Below are 27,904 nucleotides of genomic sequence, written 5' to 3' on the forward strand. Positions count from 1 at the left end.
AAAGTGTCACGGTTTTAGCTCCGGGAAATCTGGTCACCCTAGTTTTGGCGCTTGTTAATTTCTTTCTGCCGCTGGCTAAAATCCTCTTTGGGGGGCCCCAAAGAGGCGTGTTTGAGTTTTAGACTGTAATTGTCTGTCAAAATACCACTAGCAGTTTAGTTCGTTTTCTGTCATTATACTTGGATTGTTCCTTTCATTGGATTCTACTCCTCCATCTACTTCTCCTCCTCCATTCCTCTTCATCCGAATGTATGGGTTACTTTTTCATTACTCTCATTACCTCTTCAGTCCAAAAACTCCCTCTTTGTTTCCTCAGTAAAACTCTGGACTGACTATCCCCTCCCAAACTAGACCTTGAAGAAAGTGTGTCTTTCTTATTACTGCAGCACTGAGCAGCATACTCGTGTTTCAGAACCAAAAGGGGAGGTGTGTGTATCCCTCTCTCTCTCTCTCTCTCTCTTTGTCTCCTCCCTCTCTCGACCACCGTCAGAGCCTGCGTAGTCTTACCTCGCCTGTGCTCACACACACACACACACACACACAGACACACACACACACACACACACACACAGCAGTGATGGGATAAAATACGACGCAGTCATGAACTTGCAGTGCAGCGAGGACTGTGTGGAGGTGGACAGCCAGCCAAGTACATATCAGTCTGAAGCAAGGAGTGTGAGCGATCTTCCATAATTATTAGCTGGATGGTTTTTTTTAAGCCTGAGAAGAAGGAGACGGAAGAGTAAGTTATGTCTGTAGCTACAGTTATGCACAGGATTAGCACGTGTGTGTGTTTTCCACTGTGTTTGTGTGTGTGTGTGTGTGTGTGTGTGTGTGTGTGTGTGTGTTCTGGGGCATAGGTCCTTTGGAATGCAAATGTTCCGTGCACTTTGAGAGGTTGGGTGGTGCAAAACAAGTCAATATGTGTCATCGAACTACATTCATTTATAGTAAACAGTTTAATTACGATTCTTTTCTATTATACTGTAGTAAATGCCTATTTTGTAAATGAGACTGCATTTGGAAGTCATGTTAATTTTTGGAGTAGCCTGTTTAAACCTTTGCCTGTAGCTTACCATGTTTCAGTATGTGCTGAGAAGTTTATATAAAGTCCAGCACAAATTCCAATAATTGCCAAGGTGAAAGTGCTGTGGCCAAACTGAAGATATAAAAAAAAAAGTCTTGTACTCTTTCCTCTGTAGGCTAGTGCTTGAAGATGGTGCTGAAAACGGTATCCAGGTGCTTTTTGAGAAGATTACACATTTAACTAAGTCGCTTCACAATGTACAGTTGGAGCACTGTTTCACTGAACTGCATGCGGCAGGTTTAAAGGTATCTTTGTTTCAATGCGACTTAACATATAGGCCATTGCCGACTTATATTAAATGCTTAAAATATTTATTTTGTCAAATCCATATTACTAATGAAGAGCTAGTCAAGAGAAACAATGCATTTTAAAGGGGTGATATAATGCAAAACCAATTTTACCCTGTCATAGTTGAATAACGACAGTTTGGAGGGTAAATAGGACATACATAGAACCTCAAAATCCCATTGACATGTCTTTCCTCTGTAAATCTCACAATTTGAAACTGCCTCTGAAAACATTAATGAATCTATGTTTGATCTATCTATTCCTATCGATAAAGTATGATAGGGTAAATCCTGTATAGTGCATACACTTGTAGCTGTTATGTATTTTTGTAAGTCATTTTAAGTCGCAAGCGCACGACCCCCCCCTGGAAAAAAAAGTGGGCTCCCCCGAAGGCCACGGTATAGTTCGAACACTGATGTAAAAGCATCGCATAGGTTAGAGCTGCCAATCTATGACGTCAGACAGTCTGCACCTGCCTGCATCTTACTGCCAAAGCTGCCGCTAGAAACAACCAAACTCAAATCTTACAGACAACAACTTTAACTTACTGAATGCTTCTCTTCAGGTAACATTCCTTAGTTTCTTCAGGTCCCCAGTAAAGCTAACTGTTACAACTTGTTATAACAAGTTCAGATTATTACTGTTGGAGGATGACATAACCTGCTAATGAAGTTCAGCAGCCGGTGCTAAGGCGTCATTGTTTCCAGAGGTGGCTCAGTCTGTGTAAACAGAATCACACAGCAGCTTAGAAAGCAGCAATACATCTAACAGGTCACACAGAGGCAGAGAGAGCAGTGTAGAAAGTTTGAGATGATTATGATGATTTGAAAAGCTCCAAATTTGTATGTTAGATTTTATACTCTGTAAAAGTCTTAGAACCAATGACATTTTTGAAAAAATTGCTAACAGGGTTTGAGCAGAGGGGTTGTGTAAGCTCTTCAGTGCATTAACGCTAGTTTCAAGAATTCTTTTGGTTCATGAAGTAAAACCGCTGTACAGATCATACCATGTATGGACACATCATGTGTTTTGGTCCTGTATTTCTATTTTTATTTCATTCCCACCTCGCAAGCACTACTGCAGTGCTCATAGAGAGAGTATCATTACTAGTTTGAACTCTGTTTAGCTTACATATCAAAATCACATCAGTACTATTATTAATTAGTTATGTGGCCTAATAATAAGGGTTTTGGTGAATGCCAAACGCATCTTAACCCTGTTTACCACTACACTTTATTGCAAATGTACCACTTTTGTTTTGATTGGCATGTATATTTACTACTACAGTACATTACTGCTAGTAAGGCTACAGTCCAAATTAGTCCTCATCCACTGTCCTGTATCCAGGTATTGATCTGTTAAGATATTTGTGGTGTCAGAGCTGGGGAGGGACAGCTAGCTGGTTGTATAACATCTCGATCCACCCTGTAGTGTAACCTCTGAACCAGTCCTGATTGGACTGGCAGCCAGCCAACCTCTGTTTCTTCATCTAGTACCTTGTTATTCTCCACACAACTCCACACGTCCATCAGAATCCCTCTCTTGGCTCGAATGCTGCCTCTTTCTGTCAGCAGTGACTCACCATATTTTATAGTTTCTCCTGACACTCATCGTTTCCCTCCTGCGATCTCTCACTCTCACTCTCGCATTGTAACTGGGCTGTCTGAAGCATTTTACCTGCTTTCTAGACACAAGGATTTATTATATAATCATAATATTCATATTAGAGAATACTATGACATTAATATGACTGTTTCTTTATGTCTCTCACCAGCTCAGATCCTCTACCTTCCTTACTGTGGAATCATAGGGAGAATCAGTGTGTTTATCTCTTTCATTTACGTCATGTCCACACACACACACACACACACACACACACACACACACACACACACACACACACACACACCCTGTCAGCAGTGTCACTTTTCCTGCTACAACCTTAACAGCAGAGTTTATGTTTTGCCCGAATAGAATGTATGCAAATAATGCTTACACACAAATGTGCACATGCACATCCAAACATGCTCTCACCAGTAAACATTAGGTGGAAAAATCCTTATGGCAGAATGACACAAACTGTTATTAAGTCACTCGCACACAGTCGCAGTCAACTTCTCTCAGAATGACTAAGCAATCTGTATATTGCTATGGCAACTACTTTTTCTGCATTGGTGGTGTCCTTTGTGTGTGATGCAGTGATAGGCTGAGTGTAACTTTGACTAAAACCTTGTCAGTGTATGTGTGTGTGTGTGTGTGTGTGTGTGTGTGTGTGTGTTAATAACTAACGTGTCATTATTACTGTTTGTGTGACATGCCTGTAGTGTGACTGCAGAGATGTGTGTGCAGTGATACCAGCTCTGTGTTGCTCTGTGTTCTGTAATGTGATGCGCTAGTGACGTTGGCCAGGTATTTCTATAAAGGAAAGGTGAACCTGCTGCCTCCTGCCTGTTAACAAGCTCCATGGTTGGCTGTGTGCCCGGCTAAAACAAAAAACACCCAATGGATTTGGTTCAAAATGAATTCAGCACATAGCTGGAGTGGTCTGAAGTCTGAAATAATGGGCATGTTGTTTTGGGAAATAGGAAATGATTGGACTGCCATTAGCTTATTCATTTCCACACTTTTTTTGCATTTTAAATCACTTGAATACAGTTGAATTGAGCTTGCTTATGTAATATAAAACCACTTGTGTAAGCAATTGTATTGTGCCTGAGATGTGCCTTAAGTGCTGCTGTCAGGTGGATGATTCTGAAGCCAAGCTGTTAGTGTTCATACTATCCTGCTGTTGCAAATAGTACAGATACAGTGAAGTAGCTCACAAGGGTTGCTAGCTTAAAGCTGAGGACAGCTCACCTGAGGCCCAGGACCTGTCCTTCCTGAAACAATATTTGTAGAGAGGATGCTATATATATATATATATATATATATATATAAATTTAAATTTTTTTTTTTAAAGGAGCACAAAAGGACAGTCAGCGACATTTTAGAACTGCTTGTTTATAATTTACTTCACCAGTAAATTGCTGGTAAATGACAAAAACAACCACTAGATGGGAAAAGGGTATTTTACAATAAATTTGAATGCACCACGAGGCTGGTGAGGCATGTTTCAAATAGACACACCGTATGTGTTGTTTTTTCCGACAACAGAAGCGGCAGACTGTTACACAGTCACACTTTACACCGTTTAACATTAGCTGTCAGCATCTTAACCGTGTTTAATCCAGCTGCTAGCTAACGGTAGGCTAACGAAACTGAAATCTGCGTTGCTATTCGGTCCGGTAGATACCGGTCGTTAAGGCCATATTAGTCCCCCAGACACCATTTTGTAAACATAGCCATACTTAGAAGTTACAGAGAGTTTTGTGAAGCTTAATTAGCTTTGTATCAACTCATTTGGAAATGGCTTAAATGTAGCAGACATTCTGGTTTAGGCCTGGTTTAGTGTGTTCAATACAAATCAATCAGTACAAAAATGTATAAAAGTATAAAGTATAGTATACTCTCTGACCATGGACCATGGACGGCCACCAAAACCGCTGTTGAACCACAAACATGGTCCTCTTGACTCCAGGGTGGCAGGAAAGAGTGGAGGTGTGCTCCCAACGGATGACCTGGGGGTGGAGCTCAGAGGTAACAAATGGGACACCCGACTAGGACAGTTAGAGCAACCTGCACCTGCTTCACCCTTTCCTCCACCTCCAATGTGACTGCCCCCACTACACAGGACTCAGGCAGGATGTTGGTGGGAACACGGGTGGATGGGTCTGGGTCAGGACAGAGCATCGTGCTTGACATTTTTGGAGCCAGATAAGACAGGTTAAAGTTGAATCTGTTAAAGAATAAAGCCCACCTTGCCTGACGTGAGTTTAGTCTCTTAGCTGAGCGCAGGTACTCCAGGTTCTTGTGGTCCTTCCACACAAGAAACGGCTGCTCCACCCCATTCCAGCCAGCGACGCCACTCCTCCAGAGCCACCTTGACCTCCGGAAGTTCTCTGTTTCCCACGTCATTCTCGGCATCAGCTTGCGAGAAAGGAAGGCGCACGGCTGAAGCCTCTCATTCTGTGAAGCACCCTGAGACAGGACGGCCCCTCACATCTTTCCGCCTTCACATAGAGTTGGTGTTCCAGCAGGTGTTGGAGCACATGCTGGATGTGTGTCTGCAAGTCTGGGGAGAATATCAGAATACCTTCCAGTTAGACAAACACAAAGATGTTCAACATGTCTCTGAGTAGGTCATTTATCAGACCTGGAAAACTGCAGGGGCGTTGGTGAGACCAAATAGCATGACTAAATACTCCTAATGGCCAGTGGGAGTGTTAAAAGCAGTCTTCAATTCATCCCCTTTTCTTATCCTCACTAAATGGTAAGCATTATGTAGGCCCAATTTAGTGAATACCTTAGCTCCCTGAAGGAGCTCAAACGCTGTGGAAATCAGTGGTAGAGGGTACCGGTTCTTTATAGTTATGTCATTTAACCCTCTAAAGTCAATACATGGACGTAGGGACTTAATCTTCTTGCCAACAAAGAAGAATCCGGCACCAGCAGGGGAGGAGGAGAGATGAAAAGTGGTGACTCCCTACCTGAAGCAGTCTTAATATCTCCATTCGTTGATTTTTTTTCTTCTTTCAGTCCATAAGGGTCCACCGACTTTTGTTGTGCCCTCTTCTTCTGCAGTGTGTATGCTGACAGTTTGAAATAAAGATGAGAAATAACAGCAGATGAAAACAGTATATCAGTGTCGAACGATAAGACTTAGGGCCCTATTTTAACCACGTGGCGTGAAGCACCTGGTGTAGGTGCATTTAGGGCTTGTACGAATCCACTTTTGCTAGTTTAACATTGGAAAAAAGGATCCGTGCGCCAGGTGCATGGTTCAAAAGGGTTGTACTTAGTGTTTTAATTAATCATATGTGTGTTTTGGGCGTAACATGCAATAAACCAGAGTGTCATCTCCCATTCCCTCCCTGCGTCTTTTTACTAACGCGCTGTTAAAATAACAATTAAATGCTGCGTTATTGACTTTAGACCATGTTTATGTTGGTCAATGGCGCAATCACTTTCCGCTGCCTCAAGATAGCAATACGTCAAGAATGCAAATGAACACAGCTCCCTGTAAGACCAGCACGCCATGGGCGCACAGACGCAGGTGCATTTGCTATTTAAACAATGTGGGCACTGGACGGGAAATTGACAACTGTGTCAGTCTTAAACTAGCAAAGACCCTTGCGTCAGGCTTTGCGCTGTGCTGGGTGCAAGATAGGGCCCTAACACTATCATATTTCAGTCATGTTTTGTACTTTATTATTCACTGTTTGAGGTTTGACTAGCGCTTGTTTAATAGTTGTGGCGTCTTCTGCAGTGGTATAATGGCACCAGACTGCTTATCTCGCTGTTATATCTGCTGACTGACAGCTTGACAGCTTTCCCACTAGGGGTGGGAAAAAAATCCTCCTACAACCTCTCCTTTTTTTGTATAGGACAGCTGAAGACATGAAGGAGGAAAGAGATGGGGAATGACGTGCAGCAAAGGGCCAAAGGTCAGAGTCGAACCCGCGGCCACTGCGTCAAGGAGTAAACCTCTATATATAGGCGTGCGCTCTACCAATTGAGATACCCGAGTGCCCAGAGTTGTAAATTCCTAGCCAAATTCTTGTGGGGATATTTGTTGTTCTGAATTTGCATTTAATTGCATACAAAGCAATGTGTTCATGGACAGGTTGAAACTCCCTGAAGCACTAATTTCAACCCCTAAGTAGTTATATAAGCCCTTTTGTTTTAGTCTGGTATTGCCCAGAGTGACGTTGCAACTCTGCCTATTTCCCTAAGATCAAAATCTCCTCTGAAATACCACAACGCTGGACTTTTTTTTTTTTGACTGTCAGTGCCCATTTCTGACAGTACTGCTCTAGGACGGACAGGCTCTGTTGTAAACTGTCTTCTGTTGGTGACAACAGAACTAGATCATGAACTAGATAGTTTCAGGATACATGTTAAAACATGTTGTTAGTCTCACTGGGCTCTTCCAGTTTGATTGATCTTGATATGTGTATTGTTATGTAACAGTCCTAAATCCTCTTGTTTGAATTAAACTGTGTGCGATGACTGAACCAACACATTCTCACTCCCATCGCGTCAAAAAGCGCAAAAAGTCTCCTTTAGCGTCATTGTAGCGACTTCTTTGCAACCTCCATAAGCCGCCGAGAGGCTGAGTCAGGGAACAATCTCCTGTATGACGCGTTGTTTGAATAATTCAGTTCCACTCCGTGATATGCGTTCAAAGATTTATTGTACATTTGAAAATAGGAAAAAACTAAACAAAACAAAATCCAGGATGAAAAACGTGGTAAAGTTTGATTTTGCAGTGAAACTTGCGGTGAAACTAGCGGTGAAACCATAGGCGGAGTTTGACATTCGAGCCAGGGGGGGCAAAAAAAAAAAAAAACTCACTGTAGCAACTGAGACCTGGGGAACACAGCACGATCACATATGGACAAAACAAACATGCTAAATAAACATATGTTTATTTTTTTAAGCAGATTTGAATTTACATTGTAACATTTTAAAACCTCGAGCTCAATTTAGTTAAAAAAAAGAAGTCCATAACACATATAATTCTTGAGCGACAGATGCAAAAAATCCACAACAATCTCTGTCCCCACAGGGCAGGTACAGACAGCCGCTCTGCTGCTGCGCAGGCTGCACGCTTCTCTGTTCACAACGCTGTCTGTTCTGCTTAACGTGAAAAAGCTTAACGTGGTGATGATTGATCGTTGTTTAGGTACATTAAACCACGTTAAGCTTTTTCATGTTAGGACTTATAAAGCCCATGAGAACCGTTGGGAGTCAACCAACAGCTGCTCCGCTGCCCTGCTGAAAATGTGAAGCAGAAACGCTAAATGTCAGATAACGTCCATAATAATTGGACTTTGGGTTCTATTTTTTGACAGTTTTCCGTGGTTATGAGGAGCAATATTAGAGAGAAATTTGGTAATCATTGGTCATTGTTTACGTACATTAAACCTGACCTGCGCGAAAGAGAAAAAAAACGTATGCGTCATTGTACCCAGCACTTGTGGAAATGTACCTCCGAATGCGTCTCTGTCCCCAGCACATTTCAAACCAAACTGACGCCCGTGGGAACGGCTGTGTTGGAGCACAATAGACGGTGGCAGAATGCCCCGACACTTAAATTCAACTAACATGTAGGCTAACAGTGAACAATCAGTGTTGGACCTCCAGTCTGTTGAGATGCCTCTCCAAACGCAGAAACCAAGCGCAATCGCACCATAAAACGTTAAGACACGTTAAGAAAAAAGATCCGTATTTTGCCGTAATCCAATGACATGAAAACAAGTCATCCACAGCGATCAGTAGATCCACAAACAGAGTCCCGGTGCTTCCAGCAAGGCCTATACAAGCGTCATATTCACCAGTCAGCTCCAAACAGGTGAACGAGGTGAACTTCGCCGTTTAAACAAAGTGGAATAAAACTTATCAAAGTCCAAATCTACACAAAACGCGCATTCAATTAGTAAGCTGACAGCAAATTTATATACATGGCATTTAGGCAACCTTTATTGTAACGTTGGCACGGTAAGTTGTCCCGACTAGTGCAACAAATTATTGTTTTTTGCGTCCTGCACATGTGTCGACAATGGTCTCAGGTGAGAGGCAGAGCCCTGAAAAAATATTATTTTTACTAAAGCAGTATATGAAATCAGATGTATTACCTATCCCCATTTAGTTGTTTTGTGTTTTTAAAGTATTTATAAAATATCTGGTTATGTCAGAAGTAATTATTCCACTCATTTTTGAAACAATGCAATTACCCGTTTCAGCTACCAGGGGGGGCAGTGCTCCCGCTCGGGACGTACCTTTAACTGACGGAACGGAACGGGACAGTTAGGTTTAGGAAACACGAACCCCGGTCTCTTTGTGAAATTCCTGTGTTGTTTGACCCATCCACCACCCTAACCAACGTCCTTTACGCAGATTTTTGGTCTCATCTTACAGCGCCGCGGTCAAGCTGCTGCTATGCCCAATGTGTTCCATATACGTAGATGCTAAAGGGAGATTTTTGCATCTGCAGGGGGTGTTTATATAGACAGGAATAGTGATTAAAGACAGGAACACACCACAAGACTGACAAAACACAGCTTCCCAAATACAACTACCGAAAATGTCATTGAATACAGTACAAATGTGTATAGAGTCAAGTCATAACTAGAACTGCCAGCAGTTATGACGGGGTCCAAGCCTCCCCGGCGCAAGTTGCCCCTGACGACACGCTGAGCCCGCAAAAGCGGAATTCAAAGAGCGCCGCCGGCGAGGCAAATGGCAAGGATGAGCTGCAACGTCTGTAGTAAATTGCAATTGCAATTAATAATTTGGTACAGAGCCTCAGAGCGGCATGCATCACAAGTTTCAGGTTGATAACATTTACTGTGGCAGAGAAATTGCAATTGCAAATATCCCATTTACATGCATTAAGTTATTGGCCAACACGTTTAAGTTGATTATTGTGCCCCCTAATGGCTGATATTTGCCCAATTTGGTACGTAAATTTTTTTGCGGAATGGCCGTGGCCTATATTATATGATTCAGCACAAATCAAGGAACGCGTAATTGTATGGCTTTTAAATGTGTGATATGTAATGTGCGAGTTATAGGCTAAACTGCGTCTACGTTGATTATAGCACCACCTAGTGGTCTACAGGTGTAAGTTTTGGTATGTCAGGTCTTTGATGCATTGTACATCTACCCTAGAATTTTTTTTAGGTGCAATGGGCCACGCCCATTTTTACTATTTGGCACACCATTGTAGGTCTCAGAAGTGTCCCTAGATGGTACCCTCTAAATTTTGTAAAAATCGGATGAGCCTTTCATGAGATATAAACTTTTTGCATTTGTAGCGACCCCTATAGGCCAATCTTTGCCAAATGTGTTGGCGAGTCTCAGAGTGTCATGCCAAACTAGAATCCAAAGTTTTGCGTTGATAGCAATATGTAAAAGTTTACATAGCTAGCTACACAAATTACTTTGTATGTAATTTGTGCATTCTTTAACCGATTCAAATTCTTTTGATAGGTTTTTTGTCAGGTCAGTCTGGAAATGCTGATGTGATGAGTTTCATGTAAATCGGTCGCACAGCCTAGGAGGAGTTCAAAAGAGTAGGTTTATGATAAATTACGTATTTATGCCTTGCATGTATTTGTTAGAGGTCTTTTTCTTTCATTTATTTTGCAAGATCAGACATTTCTTTGTGCTTGAAATGCTGAGATGTTATAGTTAGTAAAACAACATGCATCACATCTGCTTTTGTAAACACAGAAGTGCTTTACTCATAATGAGAAGCTGCTCTTTCAACTGATCATTGAAAGGTTTTCCATCAGTGTAGAGAAAATATGATAAGCGCTGGGTATTTTGATCCATTTGGAAAAACTGAATGAGGTAAGAATTGATTTAGTTAATTTACTGAACAATTTTAAAGGCCTACTGGTTATTAGGCCTCCTGTTGTAACTGCAAATTAAGTAGTGCTTCTTTAATCTTGTGTTCACTTGTGTCACTCTCATCCTCTTCAAGTTTTTTCTCTCACGTTCCATCCACCTCTGGGCATAGCCTGCTTAAAGTAGTAAATACAAACGTGAGGTACTAGCTACTTTCTACTCCTACTTCACAATATTTCAAACACAAATATGGTACTTTATACTCTACAACATCTTCTACTACTACTACATCTTACTGACCATTTTAGTTACTTTACAAATTAATATTTTTGGTTGACTACTGTTCAGTAAAATCCTGATTTTAAATTAATGCATAGTAGTAATAATAATAATAATAATAATAATAATAATAATAATAATAATCTAATGATAGTATAACAGTCATGGCGGACATTGCATTATGAGTACTTTTGCTTTTAATACATTTTCCTGATTATACTAATATAATTTACTTTTACTTAAGTAATGTTTTCAATGCAGGACTTTTACTTGTAACAGAGTATTTTTTACAGTGTGTATTATTACTTTTACTTGGGAAAAAGAATCAGAATACTTCCTCCAGTACTGCCTGCTTGACAAGTGTGTCAACTATAGTCTAATAAACTTGTGAATTAACCCTGTTATTCACTTCAACTCACGCACACTCACAGTGGGGCCCCCAGAAGCCTAAAGTGAGACTGATCCTAACAGGAATGGATGAGACGTTTGGTTGGTGAGCCAGAAAAAGTCAGTTCGGATTTAGAGACTTCATGTCAGAGAAAGCGGGCTGTGTGTAATATAGGACAATATTTTACTGTGTCTTTCTCTCTTTGCCTTTTAGTCTCTGCATGATAAAATAAATCTTGTTGGAGTGTGGTTATATACATTTGTCTATATCATAGTCATATGAAAGACATAAACTTGCCTGTCCAAGGACTGTGCACTGTTGAAGGGAAAAAATGCCCTCAAAAAACATAAACCATAATAAAATGACCTTTTATCAGTACATAATTTAGCATGGTGTTAGTTCATGCAGGAGACGGAAGTTATATGCCCACTAATTGAATTTAATTAATTTAATTATTCCAATGTCAGGCTTTATTCCAGCAATGTACATCGACTACTATAGAGTGAACTACTGTCTTTTATATAGGGAGTATGGCACGAGTGAACAAGCTTGCAGTCTTGCTAGCCTACTACTTTCTTACTGGGTACTCCTATTTCAGAAGAAAACATTGTACTACTACATTTACCTGACAGAGAATGTTGCAGATTCAGAATTTACTGACCGAATATAATTCAAATGTGGATTAATTACAGACATTTGCCTCATGGACTGATGGCGGTGCGCCATGCGCCACCCGATCCGGCTTGTTATGACAGCAATCAGCAACTGCCTATTGATTCTCTGTTTAGAGTCTGTTCAGTTTATTCTTAGTCCCAAAAGGGCAATTTGTATGCAGCAGGAAGACATCACATGAAGAATATACAACACAAACCACACAAATAAAAACAGCAGCTTCAGCCTGAGTTAAAGAATAAATAGTTGCAGAGTTGTCAAATAGAGTCAAATAACAATTTAGTCTACTTTGTTTTTCCTCTTTGATTTATCTCGTTTATATGTTAATATTGTGAATGATTCATAATGAGTTGTATTGAATCAGTGTTGATGGGAGCCTGGTTAGTTAAATTCCATCAGCTGACTGAGGGCACTGTTTTCAGGGTTCAGCTCTTGGGGTTTTAGGGCTTTGAAATGTAGTGTGTCTTTTGGACTTGAATTTAGATGTGTCCAAAATGTTATAGCTGGTTTAGTAGCATTAACACAATTCAGTTACATTTTTTGTTTGTTTTCTTATATTGCTTTATTGAAATTTACTGATGCATCAAAATCTCAATACAATACTACACAATTACCTCATTTTGGGGATCCCATAGTGGTGAGTCCCTCAGGCTGTGGCAGGCAGATACATATTTAGCTGCCAGAGGAGCTGCTCCCTTCTCCTAGGAGAACTGCCAGCTTCTTTTCTGGGGTTAACATTGGGAAGTTTGGTACTTTCTTTCTCTGAAGTGTAAATCTCTTAGTAAAACTTCTCACAGTGGAGAATATCAGATATCTGATGCCCACCTGATAAATTGTCTTGTGGGCCTTTTGTCTCAGCCCTGTTTCATAGTTAATACAATTTTGTGACAGACATACTCTCTGCTTACATAGTACCTGCATACTGACCAGTATCATTATCAGATGTGTACTGCTTATTTTGCTTCACAAAAGAGAAATGCTTGTGTTGAATATACTGCCTGTGTAAACCCTGTAATCAATCCTGTAAACCAAACATGGTGGAACTATAAGGTGATGGGACTGTTTGAAAATGCCATTGAGTCTGGCTTTCTCTCTGACTTGCCCCAACCCTTGCTTATACGTTATGGATTAGTTGAAAGGTAGACGGTAGGGATTATGTAGCAGGAAAGTGTCTGACTATTTCACAAGACTGTGACTGTTCTTACAGAACTTTCTTTTTATGTGGTGTTTGTTATTTCATCCACACACTGTTTTCAAAATGGGAGCACTAGAAACACTTCTACAGTGCCTTAATGTAGCAAAATACTTTTTTTATTGTTCAAGAATTGTGACTTCAACATTTTGTGTTATTAGGAACTTCTGTAGCAACTAAGAAGCTTACTCAGATGAAAAGAAACAGATAAAATGAATGTTGATGCCTTCTGCGTTTGTATTATAGACTGGTTTATATGGAGAGTTTGGTTTGCAACAGCTCATTTTGCCCCTCTAAAACTCATTTGGATAACAGAAAGATTCAGACATCCTGTTTTCCTGAGCGTATGAAGGCTTTTAAAGGAACACCCCGACATATTGGGAATTTAGCTTATTCACCGTAACCCCCAGAGTAAGACAAGTCCATACATACCCTTCTCATCTCCGTGCGTGCTGTAACGCTGTCTGACGGCTCCAGCATTAGCTTAGCCCAGCACAGATCCTGCAGGTAACTGGTTCCAACTAGCTTACTGCTCCGAATTGTGACAAAAGTGACAAAATAACGCCAACATGTTCCTGTGTGATTTGTAGAGTCACAGCGTGTACAAAAAACAACGTAACATGAGAAACAGCCATCTTCTAACAGTAAACAAACCGGGGAACTATATTCTCAGAAAGGCTTGCTGCGAGCATATCACTCCGCCCAAGTACTATATTCTTCCGCCTGAGAATATAGTTCCCGGTTTGTTTATGGTTAGAAGATGGCTGTGTCTCATGTTACGTTGTTTTTTGTACACGCTGTGACTCTACAAATCACAACATGTAAATAGGAACATATTGGCGTTATTTTGTCACTTATTCAGAGCAGTAGGATTACTGGAACCATTCACCTGCCTGTTCTGTTATGGGCTGATGCCGCTGGAGCCGGCAGACAGCTTTACAGCACGCACGGAGATGAGAAGGGTATGTATCGACTTGTCTTACTCTGGGGCAGAGATGGGAAGTAACGAAGTACAAATACTTCGTTACTGTACTTAAGTAGATTTTTTGGATATTTCTACTTTACTTTACTATTTTTTTTTGTGGCGACTTTTTACTTTTACTCCTTACATTTTAACACCGAATATCGGTACTTTCTACTCCTTACTTAATTTTATTTTAAAATTGGCTCGTTACTTTAGTTTTTGTGCCAAGAGGTTGCTAATGCGGAGAATAAGCGCCGGACACGCACCACTCGCCTGCGCCACAAAAAAAAAAAATGAGAAAAAGAAAAAGAGAGACTGCTGTCCGGAGGATAATCAGTTGAGATGGTGTGTGTCGGCCTTTGAGAACTGTAAGTCGTATAACTTATGTTGTCAGTTCATGACGCCTGTTGTTGTATTGATCTATAGTTCCTGCACAGTTAAAGTAGGTTAGCTAGTGATTTAGTTGTTTGTGTTCTTCACCTGTTAGGTTCACAGTTGCCGCGTACACGCAACGTCATTCCCAAGCATCAAAAGAGAGAAGTTGTCACACACCTGGGGCGAAGTTTGAAACCAGCATCAGCTTTAAATACTGTCCTAATCTAGTCCTCACTAGCAAGTTTCAAATAATTTCACTGGAGTTACCGTTATTATTTTTCACGTGATCAATACTGAATTCAATCTAATTGGATGGGAATATACTGTAGGCTGCGTTGCATGTAACGCACCACTACAAGACGACTCGACAGATTCGGCCGCATTCTGCATTCATTTGCGGCAAATAATTGCAGCTTGATGGCTGTAACGTTAGCACTAGTAGTATGGACGGCGACATGATTGAAAATGAAAAACAGAGATCCCAGAGATTAGGCAGACAAGCAGCAAGACATTCCCAATCATCCCTGGCCTTATCTGAGAGAGATGTTTGAGATAGGCTAGGAGGCATCAAGTATGACTCCTGGCCAATGTGCTGTGTAACTCTAAAAGTATGGGGAACTTCTTAATTAATCTATGTTTAGTAATTCATATTGTATCCTTTATTTTCTTTCTATATTTGAGCACACACACATACATGTAGATTCCTTTAAATGTTAAGGGGACGATTAAAAAAGAGAAACTGGATCTGTGAATTCTCACAGAATCACAATTGAATTCAAATCTTGCTACTCAGTCAGAATCTTATTAAGCTGGAGTCCCAGTCTCTGTCACAATAATCATATATGTGATGTTTGGCAGACATCCATTTAAAATGTAGACAATGGCATATAAAGAGCCTGGTTTTTATGTCCACTGAAGTTTCTCATCTTGCACTCTAGTAACATGTGTGGTCCAGGTAGCTTTGCATAAAAAGTGGTTGTCATTCGCAAGGCTACTTTTACTTTTATAAGTACATTTCAAAGCCTGTACTTTGTTACTTTTACTTAAGTAAAGAAGTTAAATCAGTACTTCTACTTTTACCAGAGTATTTTTTAACACAAGTATCTGTACTTCTACTTAAGTACGGGAAGTGAGTACTTTTGCCATCTCTGCTCTGGGGGTTACGGTGAATAAGCTAAATTCCCAATAAGTCGGCGTGTTCCTTTAACTGTGTGCCTTCTCTCTGTCTGTCTACCTGGAAGTAAGTGAACTTGTGTAGCCCATGGACCCTGCTGTTATTACCAAGGGGGTAAGCGAGCATCCGGAAAGTGTACCTCCTATGGGGAGACTCTTAGGCTAACAAGCCATCACCCGCCGTTAGCATTCCATTGACTTCCATTCATTTTGGCGTCACTTTGACAGCGAATAACTTTACATCTGAAGCGTTTAAAGACTGTCCATTGTTTATTTCTAAAGAAACACGACAATGTATAAAAGGCTCCAATACCTTGTATCTCACGTTATGGCCCCGTAGCAGCAGTTTTTGTAAAAATAGGCTAACGATTGTGTCATAACCACGCGACTTTCTGTTGAATAGTAGAGGTTAACCTATAGTCAGGAAAGCTTTCGACTCACATTAGCTGTTTAAGTTTAATTACTAATGTTAACTATCATTTTAGTTAGCAATAATTAGTTCTCAGTTTGAGGCTATGCAGTACGCTCAGCCATCACCGGAAAAATGCTTCTAATTGACTTCACTGGTCTCCGTCGAAGTCTAAGTCACTGTGTCCATTATTTTACTGTCTATGGTTATTACTGGAGATGGAACACTGTCCTGGATCTGATTGCCTTTATATAGCTGCTCCTCTCTTTTCTCTTTGTCCCTGACCCACATACACACACATGCACATGCATTGGCAGCCGTGTTACATTCAAATAGGTTTTCCCTTAACGTGGGGCTTCTGGTTGTGAAAATAATTGACACAGGTCAAAATCAGCTGACCTGACCCCGAATAAGTGGATGAAGATAGATGGATGGGTCAAAATCTGTTCCACACCAAGTGCATTACTTCCAGAAGGAGTTTGACTTGCTGTGACTGTTCTTCCCACTCATTTTACAAGGGATTATTAAGGTTGTTAATCAGAAACACCTCAAAGAGTTTGTTATAGTTTGTATCTAATCATTCTTGTAGTTGGAGTCAGTAATGCACCAAAAGCTATAAATTCTTGATTTTAGCCTGCAGAGGGCAGCGTTTATCAAATCTTTTACCATCAGTGTTTGTTTCAGGAGCTAACAGAGTGTATATAAAAAATACAAAAATAATAATTTTTAAGTAATTATTACATTAAGTGTTTTATTAACAATTAGCAAGTGTGATGTTTTTCAGGTTTTCAGCTGCTTGTTTAATTAATAATTTAAATCATCTTTGTAAAGTATATTATACTTTACAAGGATGATTAATAGTATAGTATAATAACACTAAGTTATTTTTTCGGTGTTGTTTTTTATGATGTTTGAGAGGATGAAGGCTAATTATCCCCAATTGAGATATAATTCCATGGATTTGATTGATACAGTTATGCTGTTTTGTCAAAATTACAAGTTGAAACATGTAATTTTCCTTTCTTCTTGCTGTTTTTCAGATTTTTCAACAGCAGACTCCCAAAATGTGAACATGCATCAGGATCAGGGCCCATGAATGAATACCTTTCTAAATGACAGTTCTACACTTGACAAAGACGCAATGACTTACAGCCCTTTTGGAAATACTGCAGATATGTTAGAATACTGCAGTCAATATTGCACAGTGTTCAAAATGTATAAGGGGATGGATTTCAACTCAGACACATACTAAATATATGATCAAAACATAGAAAAAGAAATCCAGAGGAAAACACAAACTGCCCCACAGAGGATGGATTGGACATTCTATCAATTGTCAAACTAGAGAGTATAAAGAGGATTAAAGCTAAATAGCTGTAAAGAGCACTGTTCATAGTTATTCTATAACCAGCAAGAACAATAACAGAAAGTCAATGGGCAAATAAAACCCTATCAAGGATCAGAAGAAAGTTACAACATTGTAACAAGTGACTGAACCTCTGCATTCCTGGCCAAGATGAGTGTTTCTAAGCCCAGTGAGGATTTCCTTCTCAGGGGGGAAAATGGATCCAGCATGAGGCTCTCTCTTCACAGTGCAGGAGACCACAACGGGAATGCTTTACCAATTGCCTCTTCCTCCTCCTCTTCTTCCTGCTCTTCCTCCTGTTTGGGGGAGTCATCTCCTGAGTCACTGCGGAGTCTGAGCAGCCTCAGTGGGGGAAGGACTGACAGCCCACTGGATTATGACATGTTTGAGGTAACCGTGATGGCGACAGAGATGACCAAAACAGACAAAATGACAGATTTTCTCATTTCAAAATGGGTGCCAGAGAAGGAAGGTAAACCAGATGACAATGACGATGTCCCTGTGGGAAAGATACAAACAGCAACAGAGCTATCAGAATCCAACGACAACTCTGAGTCTGTTTACCTGGACGCAAACAGCTGTGAATACCGCCAAGACACCTGGGACGACAATGACAACCTGACTCTGGCCCTGTCCCAGGTGACAAACAGCAGTAGCCGTTACAATAATGATGAACTCAGCAGTGGAAGCAGTAATGGGCGAAGGCATGGCTCCTCAACTCCAGACTCAGATGTAACAGAAATCCCTGCTGATGATGATGATGAAGAGGATACTTTGTTTCTGTCTGTGAGCTCTGACATGGGTGTGAGGAGAAGAAGCATGACCCTCACAAGCACAACTAGTCAACTCAGCGACAGCCTGATGAACCCAGGTGGCTCTGCTGCGACAACAGAGGGGTCTCTGGCTGTGAGTGGAGCTGATGATGAGAGCTCAGAGCTGGTGGTAGAAGGGTTTGGAGTTCCCTGTCCTCTTGGTCTACCTGTGGAAAGCCAGACAGAGCCTCCTGCTTCTGAGGACCTTTGTGAAACCACCCAGATATTGTCTTCATCTCTCTCTTTTACCAATCTAGATAAGGATCCTAATGAAGTCCTATCTCCTCCACCTGAGGAAGCTGAAAGATGTGCAGTTAGCCCCAAGCCCTCCCGACCTACCACCAGTCGGCCAGCCAGAGCAGCAAAAACCAAACCAACCACTGCTGCTTCACCTGCTCCAAAGACAGCTGTGTTCACAGCCATCAGACCTCCCAGTGTGGAAACAAAAAGAGTTTCCAAACTGGATCTAAAAGATGTTGAGGCTAAAGTTGGATCACGGTCCTACCTGTCTCTACCTAAAACACCCAACCAGGTACTCTAGTTCTACCAAAAAGCTTACATGTGTCATGTATTGTACATTGTCTTCTGTCTTACATTTGTAATTTCTCTTCTACTCAGCAGAACAAATCTGCGCCAGCCAATGGAAAGAGAGTTGTTACTAGGAAGGAGGAAGCACAGACTGGGGATGGGGGTAAAAAGCAAAGGTCATCTGCAAATCCAGTCAAAGTGGCTGTGTTGCGGAAATCCATTAGAGTAAAGTGCAGTCACCTCAAAACCAACCACAATGGCTCTGCTCAGCCAGAGAGGAAGAGTTTGGCCGTCAGTCAAACTCTCTCTACTTCAACCAGCTCTCTGGGGTCTGAGTTGGTTGAGGAAGGACCCCTGGACACTACCAGGAAAGCTGTCCAGGAAGTGCCTGATAAACATGAAACTGGAGGTGTGGAGACTAAACATCCAAGTGAAGATGCTCACAGAGGTATTGAAAAGGCTTTAAAGACGGAGGCTGCTGTGGAAAAACCAAGGAATCCTAGCAGGGTGAGTACTATAAGCATGTTGGCTGTCAGCCGAAGAGCCAATTCATCTGATTGGCTGTTCAGCTTGAAAACAAGAGTGAGGAAAAAAAATGTATTTGACCTCTCTCTCTTTGCACCGCTAAACAATTAGCCCCCTAGCAAGCAAGCAAGCTAGCTTACCAGCCAGCGGGCCGGCCAGCCTCTAAATTAGTTAAATGTAACAACTTAATGTTTAATTCACATGCTCTTGTCATATTGTAGGAAAGCACATTGCTATCGCCAGATAAGTGACAATTTTGTTTGGCAAATTTTCTGTAACCAGTGTATGAAGGCATGTTAGGTGGGTGGAATTAGCAAGCTAACGTTAGCAAATGAGCCAGCTGCGGGCTGTTCGGTCGCTCCGCTCCCACTGTAAGGAGACTACTTTGCCCAGAGAACGGATGACAACCCGGGAGAGGGACAGTCCAGTTAGCCACCTCCCGGTGTCCGCTGTCTTCCTGGCAGGGAGTGAAGCAGAGGAACTGTAGGCTCCGTTCGGTTCTGCCGCTGGTCAAGTAAACACTGTTTGTTGTGGGTATCATAGCAATGTTATCCGGTTTCCCTTTTCGAGTGACAAATAGACTACCGCCGCCTGCTGATATGGAGAGACGGCGACGAAGGCCGACATGAGACGATGCCACAGTCGGCCGTCGTCGCCACTAATCCCCGGCCGTCGGCTTGGTGTGTCAGGGCCTTTAGACTTGTGTGTTCAGTCACAGTTGACTTATTAAAATGATGTCATTGTTCATTTAAATGCCACCCATGATCCAGAAAGAGTTCTGGCTTGAGATGCAGCTTATATATATACAATAAAGCTACATTCAATCAGCTTAGAGGGAAATAGCAGCTTAAAAAGTAATAACCTTATTTATTTTATTTTCCAAAATTTTTGAAATAATCTTAACATCTAACTTCATCAAGGAAATTGGGCCGTAATTCTTACAGTCTCCTGGGTCCTTACCTTTCTTAGGAACTAAAGTTATCAATGCCTGCCTAAATGTTGGTGGCAGTGTGCCCTTCTCCAGTGCCGCTCTATATACAGCACCTCTAGCAGAAGTGGAGCCAGTCCAGTTGCAGAACTCTTAAAGAATTCAGCTGTGAAGCCATCGGGCCCTGGGCCCCCCATTACCTCTTAAATTTCCTCTAGTGAAATCTGCATCAAGGAGTTCTCTTTGCTCTTCTGTCAGTTTGGGAAGCACTAGTGGCTCTATGAAGGAACACATTTCTTCATCAGTAGAGGTAGATAATGACCTATAGAGATCAGTGTAAAATTCTTAAAAAATCTTGTTAATAGTTGCTGTAAATACATCTCCAGAATTGAAACAGTAGTGGAAGCCAATTCCCTCCGTTTATGTATTTTCCTGCTTTGTCTCCCGATTCAAGATATTTTTTGTCTTGCTCTAAATAAGTTGAATTTAACCTTCTTAGATAGAATATTATTATATTGGTATTTTAAAGGTCCCATGACATGGTGACTTGTGACCAACTGCCACTTTGCTCGTTTGAAAGCCATGATGTCTCTCTCTCGTGGGTAGGCCAAATTCTCATGGTGGGCAAAGTAGAGAAAGGGGAGGTAACCTTGCTCCTTATGACCTCATAAGGAGCAAGATTCCAGATCGGTCCATCTGAGCTTTCATTTTCTCAAAGGCAGAGCAGGATACCCAGGGCTCGGTTTACACCTATCGCCATTTCTAGCCACTGGGGGACCATAGGCAGGCTGGGGGAACGCATATTAATGAAAAAAAAACTCATAAAGTGAAACTTTCATGCCATGGGACCTTTAATTGAGTCAGGTTTCTCAGGCCATCCTGCCACATTCTTTGCTTGATCGCCATTTCAGCATGTTTGATTTTACTTTCTAATTATAACAGTGCTTTAGCACTATTCCTCTTACGAAATTAAGCATGTTGTATAATGCGTCCCCTGATTACAGCTTTTAAGGCCTCCCATGCCACCCCTGAAGACGACACTGAGGACCAATTGATCACCAAGTAATCTTTAAGCTCTGACCTAAGCCATTCTGTATTTTCTAGCTCCTGTAAAAAGGAGGAGTTAAGGCACCACCTATAAGAGCATCTTCTCTCACTTTGAGGCAGGTCTAGGCACACCCACGCATGGTCAGAGATAACAATATTTCCTATCACACATCTTATAGCAGAGTGAGCCAGTGATTTGGACATTAAAAAAAAGTCCTAGTATATGTCTTGTGCACTGACGAAAAAAATGTATGGTCTCTCCCAGCTGGGTTCAAAATTCTCAAAATATCAACTAAGTCTTACAAATCCTCTGTAGTGTGAGAGGGGCTATGGGGGTCCTGCGTGCTGCAGCCCCACTATAAGTCCAGAACTGAATCCACTATCAAATTAAAATCGCCCTGAATAGTTATTTTTTTTATATGAGCACAGGTTGTTAAAAATCTCTTCAGAGTTCTATTTTTAAGATCTGTTTTTGCAGCTTAATGTAATATTGCAGTCATGGTATGTGGTCAAGCATAATATACTGGGGTTTTACATTGTCATTAACATTTGCAGTTATGTAAAATATAATTCAAGACTGTAAAATTAACTAAATAAAGGAACTTTTTGTCAAAAGACAGTGAGCTTTAGTTGTCTGATCCCCTAACTGTGTTGTTGTTGTTTAGCATAATGTACCTACACAGGAGAAACAAAGTCACAGTAGTTTAAAGTGTGCCCTATGTTTTAAATTAGGGAGTGGTACGTTTGCAGTATGTAAGCGCTGTCCCTGGTATGTGTTTTTAAAGATCCAGTGAGCCAGTGACAGGTTTAAAACCTGCCCCAGCGTATTCTATCATAGGTAGCCTCAGGGTTGTATCAGCAAAGGGTGTTTAAAACAGCCAACTGTCCTACAGACACGTGTACAGTACAGTAACCTATAAATGTGTAGTAGAAACAAATATGTGTAAAAAAGGTGCAGATAACAAGCTGTGTTTGCTAGGTATCAGTTTACTTATTCCATCCTTGACGATATTCCCATCCATAGAGTTCAGATGTCTAAATTATTCAATTACTATAACTTTAACATTATTATAGTTTAATACTTTGTTTTATTGATATTCTGAGAAATGTTGTTACACATATGCAGTAACATTCACTATGCATCTATCCATGTATTACCTAACCTAGAGCATCAGTTAGGCCCAGTCCAGCTGCCAGCTAGCATGTCAACACATGATTTAGTGTGTATTGGTATGCTACAGTAATCCTTGGGCTCAGCCTCTTGGCTCATCTGAAAATTCGAGGAGGCTGTAGCCTACAAGGACACTCTGAATAAGCTCTCATCTGCAATTTTGGGTAGGGAGGTAAAGGTGACAGGGCAAAGTTTTTTGAATTTAAGCACATCAGAGATTGTATCTGAGAATCTGAGACACAAGAAGGGATTTGTGAACATTCACTAACTTCAGCACTTTCCAAAGTCCATGTAAGCACAAATAAGTAACAAATAAATATCAAAACGGTTTCTATACACTGAGTCTTTCCTATGAAAAGTCTGAGACAAATGCCAGACCCTCATCTACAAACTCACTCCATGTGTGCTGGTGTTTATAGAGTCAGAGGGGGAGGAACACAGAGGGAAGGGGTGGGGGTAAGACAGACGGAGAGAAAAAAATTGGCCTGGTCAGAGCCGGGATTCTCAAGAGGAATGTACAACACAATACCAACTTTTTTTACCCCTCTTGTGGTTGCAGCACACTCCCAGTTTTCCCTCCTACCTCTGTTTCCTGCTCTCTCTTTTCCTCCTCCCCCTCTGTCTTAACACAGTCTCTCCCTCACTCCTCCCCTCTGTTCCTTCACTGCCTCCACATTTCTGACTCTGAGCGGGGAATGGCTAACACCATGGTCTCGGTGCGCAGCTCGGAGCTGGGGCCCCTTGGCTGGGACGCTGTCGCTAAACGTAATCTCTTTCTACAGAAAGTCTCCTCCAAGCTGGGGCCCAGTGCCAGGCAGCAGGGGAGAGGCACCAGAGTGGATAAGGGGCCCTCAGGACCAGCCCCACCACCAGGGTCAGTGACAGGGACTGGACCTCCAGGACATGGGAGCCCTGGGCCCAGGCAAACCCAGAGTGATGGCTCCACAGTGGGAGAGGGTGAACAGAGCGCTGGGAGTGGATCTCCAACAAGGCAAAGCCAAAGTCAGAGTCAGGGTAAGTCAACGTGGTTTCTGTATGTATGTGGATCCAAACAATTTTAGTGCAGACACATTTACTTTATGAAACCTGAAATGTAAACAAACACACAGCAGAACACTGCACATGGGTTGTATGTCTGCTCTGCTTGACAACATGCTTCTCAGCTGTCTGTCAGGCATATACACTTAGTGTTTGTGTGTGTGTCGTCTGCAGCAGACTCAGGAAATAAACAGGCTGACAATGCAGAGCTGCGAGTTAAAATGCCTTCCACATACCACTACAACACTCACTCACAGACACACTTTTTCAGACCTTACAGTGTCACATACAGTGAGAAAATGCTTTCATTCCTTTCTCCTCTTTCTTTTTTCAGGCTGGCATTTTCTTTCCTGTGTGTTGCTCTGTGCATGTCTTCTGTGTTTGTGTATTTTGCATACAACGTCATTTTGTGTTTAATGGTGAAATGGAGAGGGCTGTCAGTCACAGTGTGTGTGTGTGTGTGTGTGTGTGTGTGTGTGTGTGTGTGTAAATAATGATGGTGTTGATGAGACACTCCTAACCCAGACTGATCTCATGAAGTGGCATATGTGTGACACGCCAATTCGTATGCCATTACTGGCGTGTTATCAAGACACATACTTGCTTTTAAGCGTGTTTATCAACGCCGCTTGGCCTCCATTGACTTACATTACCTTGCGATTGTGTGTGAAAGGGTGAAAATCCGCATAGGGAGGTTAGTTGGGGTGGAGGATGGGTAAAACACAGGACTTTCACCCAGGAGAGCGCGGACCATGTCCTTTCCACGTTTATTCTTTTCCTAAACCCAACCGGTTCTTCTTTTCCTAAACCCAACCCGTGTGTCACGTTTCCTAAACCCAAACCCGTTCTTCTTTTCCTAATCCCAACCGGTTCGAGGAGCCACACGCTGCAGCCTGCGGGAGGCAGGCCGCCCACATCCAAGTCAGCCATTTTTTTTGGCCTACGTCACTCCCCATACGCTCGAACGGACCAAGACAGCCTGGTAGCGAAGCTGATATAGCCTGTTGTTTCACATTAGATGATAGAAACTGATGAAGGCTAAACACAAACGATATTTCATGCAACAACAGTGAACTGTAATTGGGTCTGTGTACTTTTTCGTTCATTTGATTTCCGATTTTGAAACGAAAAGAGTGGTTTGGAAATAACGTAAGACTCCGGTGAAAGCCTTGTTTTCATGAGCTTCTGGGGCTAGCTGCTAACTAGCTCAGAAGCTAACATCTAATGGCGGGTAGGTTGCTAATTAGCCAATGCTAAAAAGTATGAAAGTACTAGTTTTCCCAGCTTTCTATCAATATTCCTCGGTATTTGTCTCTTGGTGTAGTTTGCTAACATGCTTCTAGACATGTAAATTAACTGTTTGCATGCTAGTGTAACGGCCAGCAGAATGCCGTTGTGTTGACTGTTCTGCAAAGGATCATGGGACTAGGTTATTAGTGTTGTTTAAGTGTTTAGTTTAAGTGGGTAAATTATGTTCTGTTAGTGTTTTTGTTATGCATTTATGTTACCTAGGTTTTAGTCTTGATAATGTGTTCATGTTTATTTACGTTTGATGGGTTACCATGACTGAAACACTGGGGTAGGTTGATGACCTCTGTGTATCGAGTGTGTGTGTAGCGGTCAAATAAACTTCCACAGAGTTCTAAATCTCTGGCTCTTCAACTTCTTTCACGTAGCTTGCTACACTAGCTAAGTCAACGGTGTACTTTTTCGTTCATTTGATTTCCGACTTTGAAACGAAAAGAGTGGTTCGGAAATAACGTAAGACTGTAACGTGAAAGCTCAAGCATCGTTAGCTTCAGCTAAACCACAGCCGCAACTTGCACTGCCTCGTTAAAATGCAACTTCAACCCTCGGATATAACGTATGTGTGTTTGACCTTTTGAAATTCTTAGATTAGGTGTGTTACTGTGCAGGTCATTGAGTGAAGATGAATATCCAAGGAGCATCTCGCATGATTGTGAATTCTACTGAACCAGACTGAGAGACCATTTAAAACAGTGGTTCTCAACCTTTTTTGTGCCAGCGCCCCCCTTATCCGTTATCCAGGTTCCTAACGCCCCCATCAAATCTTATGTAGGCTAATTGCCCCGAATATTAATGATTACGCCCTAATATAGGCCTATTATTGTTGTTACTATTGTTATCAAAAATAATCAAAAAATCAAATCATTGAATGGCAAACAACACAAACGACTTGAAGAACGACACCTACTGCCGAATGGAAATAAGTTTACAACCTTTGAAAGTTAGTGAGAGCCCTTTGTTGATGCTTAGAAGAGTCTAGGTTAGAAGAGTTTATGTTTGCTATCGCCTGTCTTGCGAGTAAATAGCAGAAAAAAACGTTTGGAGAAACGTAACCCCATGTCGCGCTTTTTTTTTTTCGCGTGTTTTGAGGAGGTGTGAGAATCCCGTACAGTAAACACTAATATCACTGCCTCTATAACTTCCATAAGAAAGTTTTAAAACAGCAAACACTGAAGCCCTGAACTGCCCGGGAGTTTGGGGAACAGCTAAATGTTTGCCTAACAACAACGCACAGTCGATATCTCTCGCTCATCTCTTTTCTTTCTTTTTTTCTTCGTGAAATGAAGCTGCCTTCAGGTGCAGTAGGAAACGTTGGGTTCTATAAAAGATCTGACGAAAAACTGTTACTGTGAAATATAAAGTCTACTTGTAGCTTCACGCTGAAGTACGGAGCTCATTTAAGACGATGCTCTGACGTCCCGTTTCCATGAAGGCAGCACGGAGCTGCGCCAAACAAAGCTGACAGAAGCACAGAGAGAAGAAGAGTTATGATCCATCGTCTCGTCCAGTTGCAGTGCCGTGAACTGGCAGGTTTTAATGTTGCAGAACACTGTTTTTTGCAAGTAGTTTAAAGTGTAAACATGTATTGTTATTGTGAATCTTTGGTTTAAACTAGCTTTCAAGGGCACCTCAATGCCCCCCTTTCCAAAATATTGCTTCCAACATCTTCTGAACGCCCCCGTTGAGAAACACTGATTTAAAGGCTCAGGAACCCTTTGCAGGTGTTTTGGATTAATTAGCTGATTAGAGTGTGACACTTTGAGCCTACAATATTTGACCTTTTCACAATATTCTAATTTTCTGAGCATTTTCATAAACTGTAAGCCATAATTATAAATTTAAATTATAACAAATACAGACTTGAAATATCTCGCTTTGCATGTAATAAGTCTATATAATATAATAGTTTTACCTTTTAAGTTGAATTACTGAAATAAATGAACTTTTGCACGATATTCAAATTTTTCGAGTTCCACCATAAGCTTCTAGTTCACCTGTTGTTAATTGTTCATAAAGCAAAATCGCCCCTTTGTACATTTGGTTGTAATGGAGACTGAATTCTTGCTGTTAATATGAAAGTCCATAACGAAACAACACACCATTCTACTTTTGAGGGCTAAATTAAATGAAATATGGCTCGTTTTCCGTTTGAACACATTGTCATTAATATTAACAAGCTTTAAAATGACCCATTTTTCAAATTTGGATATTGTTTCAAAATCAGAAATCAAATTAATGAAAAAGTACATCAGCCCAATTACAGTAACTACATGAAAACGTAACTGTTTTTGCATGAAATGCCGTTTGTGTTTAGCCTACATCATCAGTTTCTATCATCTAATGTGAAACAAGAGGCTATATCAGCTTCATGACCAGGCCGTTTTTTTTTTTTTTGTCTTCAAAAAACTTTATTATTCAAGTACAGACATAAACACATTAAAAACATTAAATGCATACATACATACACGAAAAAGGGGCGCATGAAATTTACATTAAAAAGGTTGTAAGGCATTGTAAATGTTCAGAGTCTGGATGGATTTCTTATTTGTCAGTCCTTTTTAAAGTTTCAAAATATAATTTCATGTCATTTTTAAATTGGTGAATATTCTTTTTTATTTCAGACCATTGACATTTATGGATATAACATTTTCCAAATAAAATTAAAAGATTCAAAATGAAAACATGGCATTTATCCAAATAATTTCCTTCATAGTAAAAAATGCTACCAGGCTGTCTTGGTCCGTTCGAGCGTATCGTATTTTCGCCCTTTCATACTATTCGCTACGGCGTCAATTCACACACAATCACAAGGTAATGTAAGTCAATGGAGGCAAACGGCGTTGATAAACACGCTTAAAAGCAAGTATGCGTCTTGATAACACGCCAGTAATGGCATACGAA

The 27,904-nt window shown here is 41.1% G+C and overlaps 1 protein-coding gene across 3 annotated transcripts in view; it reads left to right on the forward strand.

The window, feature by feature from the left end:
• Positions 1–545: 545 nt before the first annotated feature.
• Positions 546–27,904, forward strand: part of LOC120547285 (microtubule-associated tumor suppressor candidate 2-like) — a 100,959-nt gene continuing 73,600 nt past the window's right edge. Inside the window, exons 1-5 of one of the 3 annotated variants that reach the window (XM_039782930.1) lie at positions 546–742; positions 17,321–17,838; positions 17,881–18,990; positions 19,077–19,493; positions 23,440–23,671. In XM_039782930.1, the coding sequence (XP_039638864.1) occupies positions 17,797–17,838; positions 17,881–18,990; positions 19,077–19,493; positions 23,440–23,671 (1,801 nt within the window). In that variant the 5' untranslated portion in view covers positions 546–742; positions 17,321–17,796. Of the gene's footprint in view, positions 743–17,320; positions 18,991–19,076; positions 19,494–23,439; positions 23,672–27,904 lie in introns of all 3 variants that reach the window. The other 2 variants (XM_039782921.1, XM_039782855.1) reach the window with 2 other exon arrangements.

The sequence above is a fragment of the Perca fluviatilis genome, chromosome 1 (genome assembly GCF_010015445.1).
Source record: "Perca fluviatilis chromosome 1, GENO_Pfluv_1.0, whole genome shotgun sequence".
Classification (NCBI taxonomy): Eukaryota; Metazoa; Chordata; class Actinopteri; order Perciformes; family Percidae; genus Perca; species Perca fluviatilis.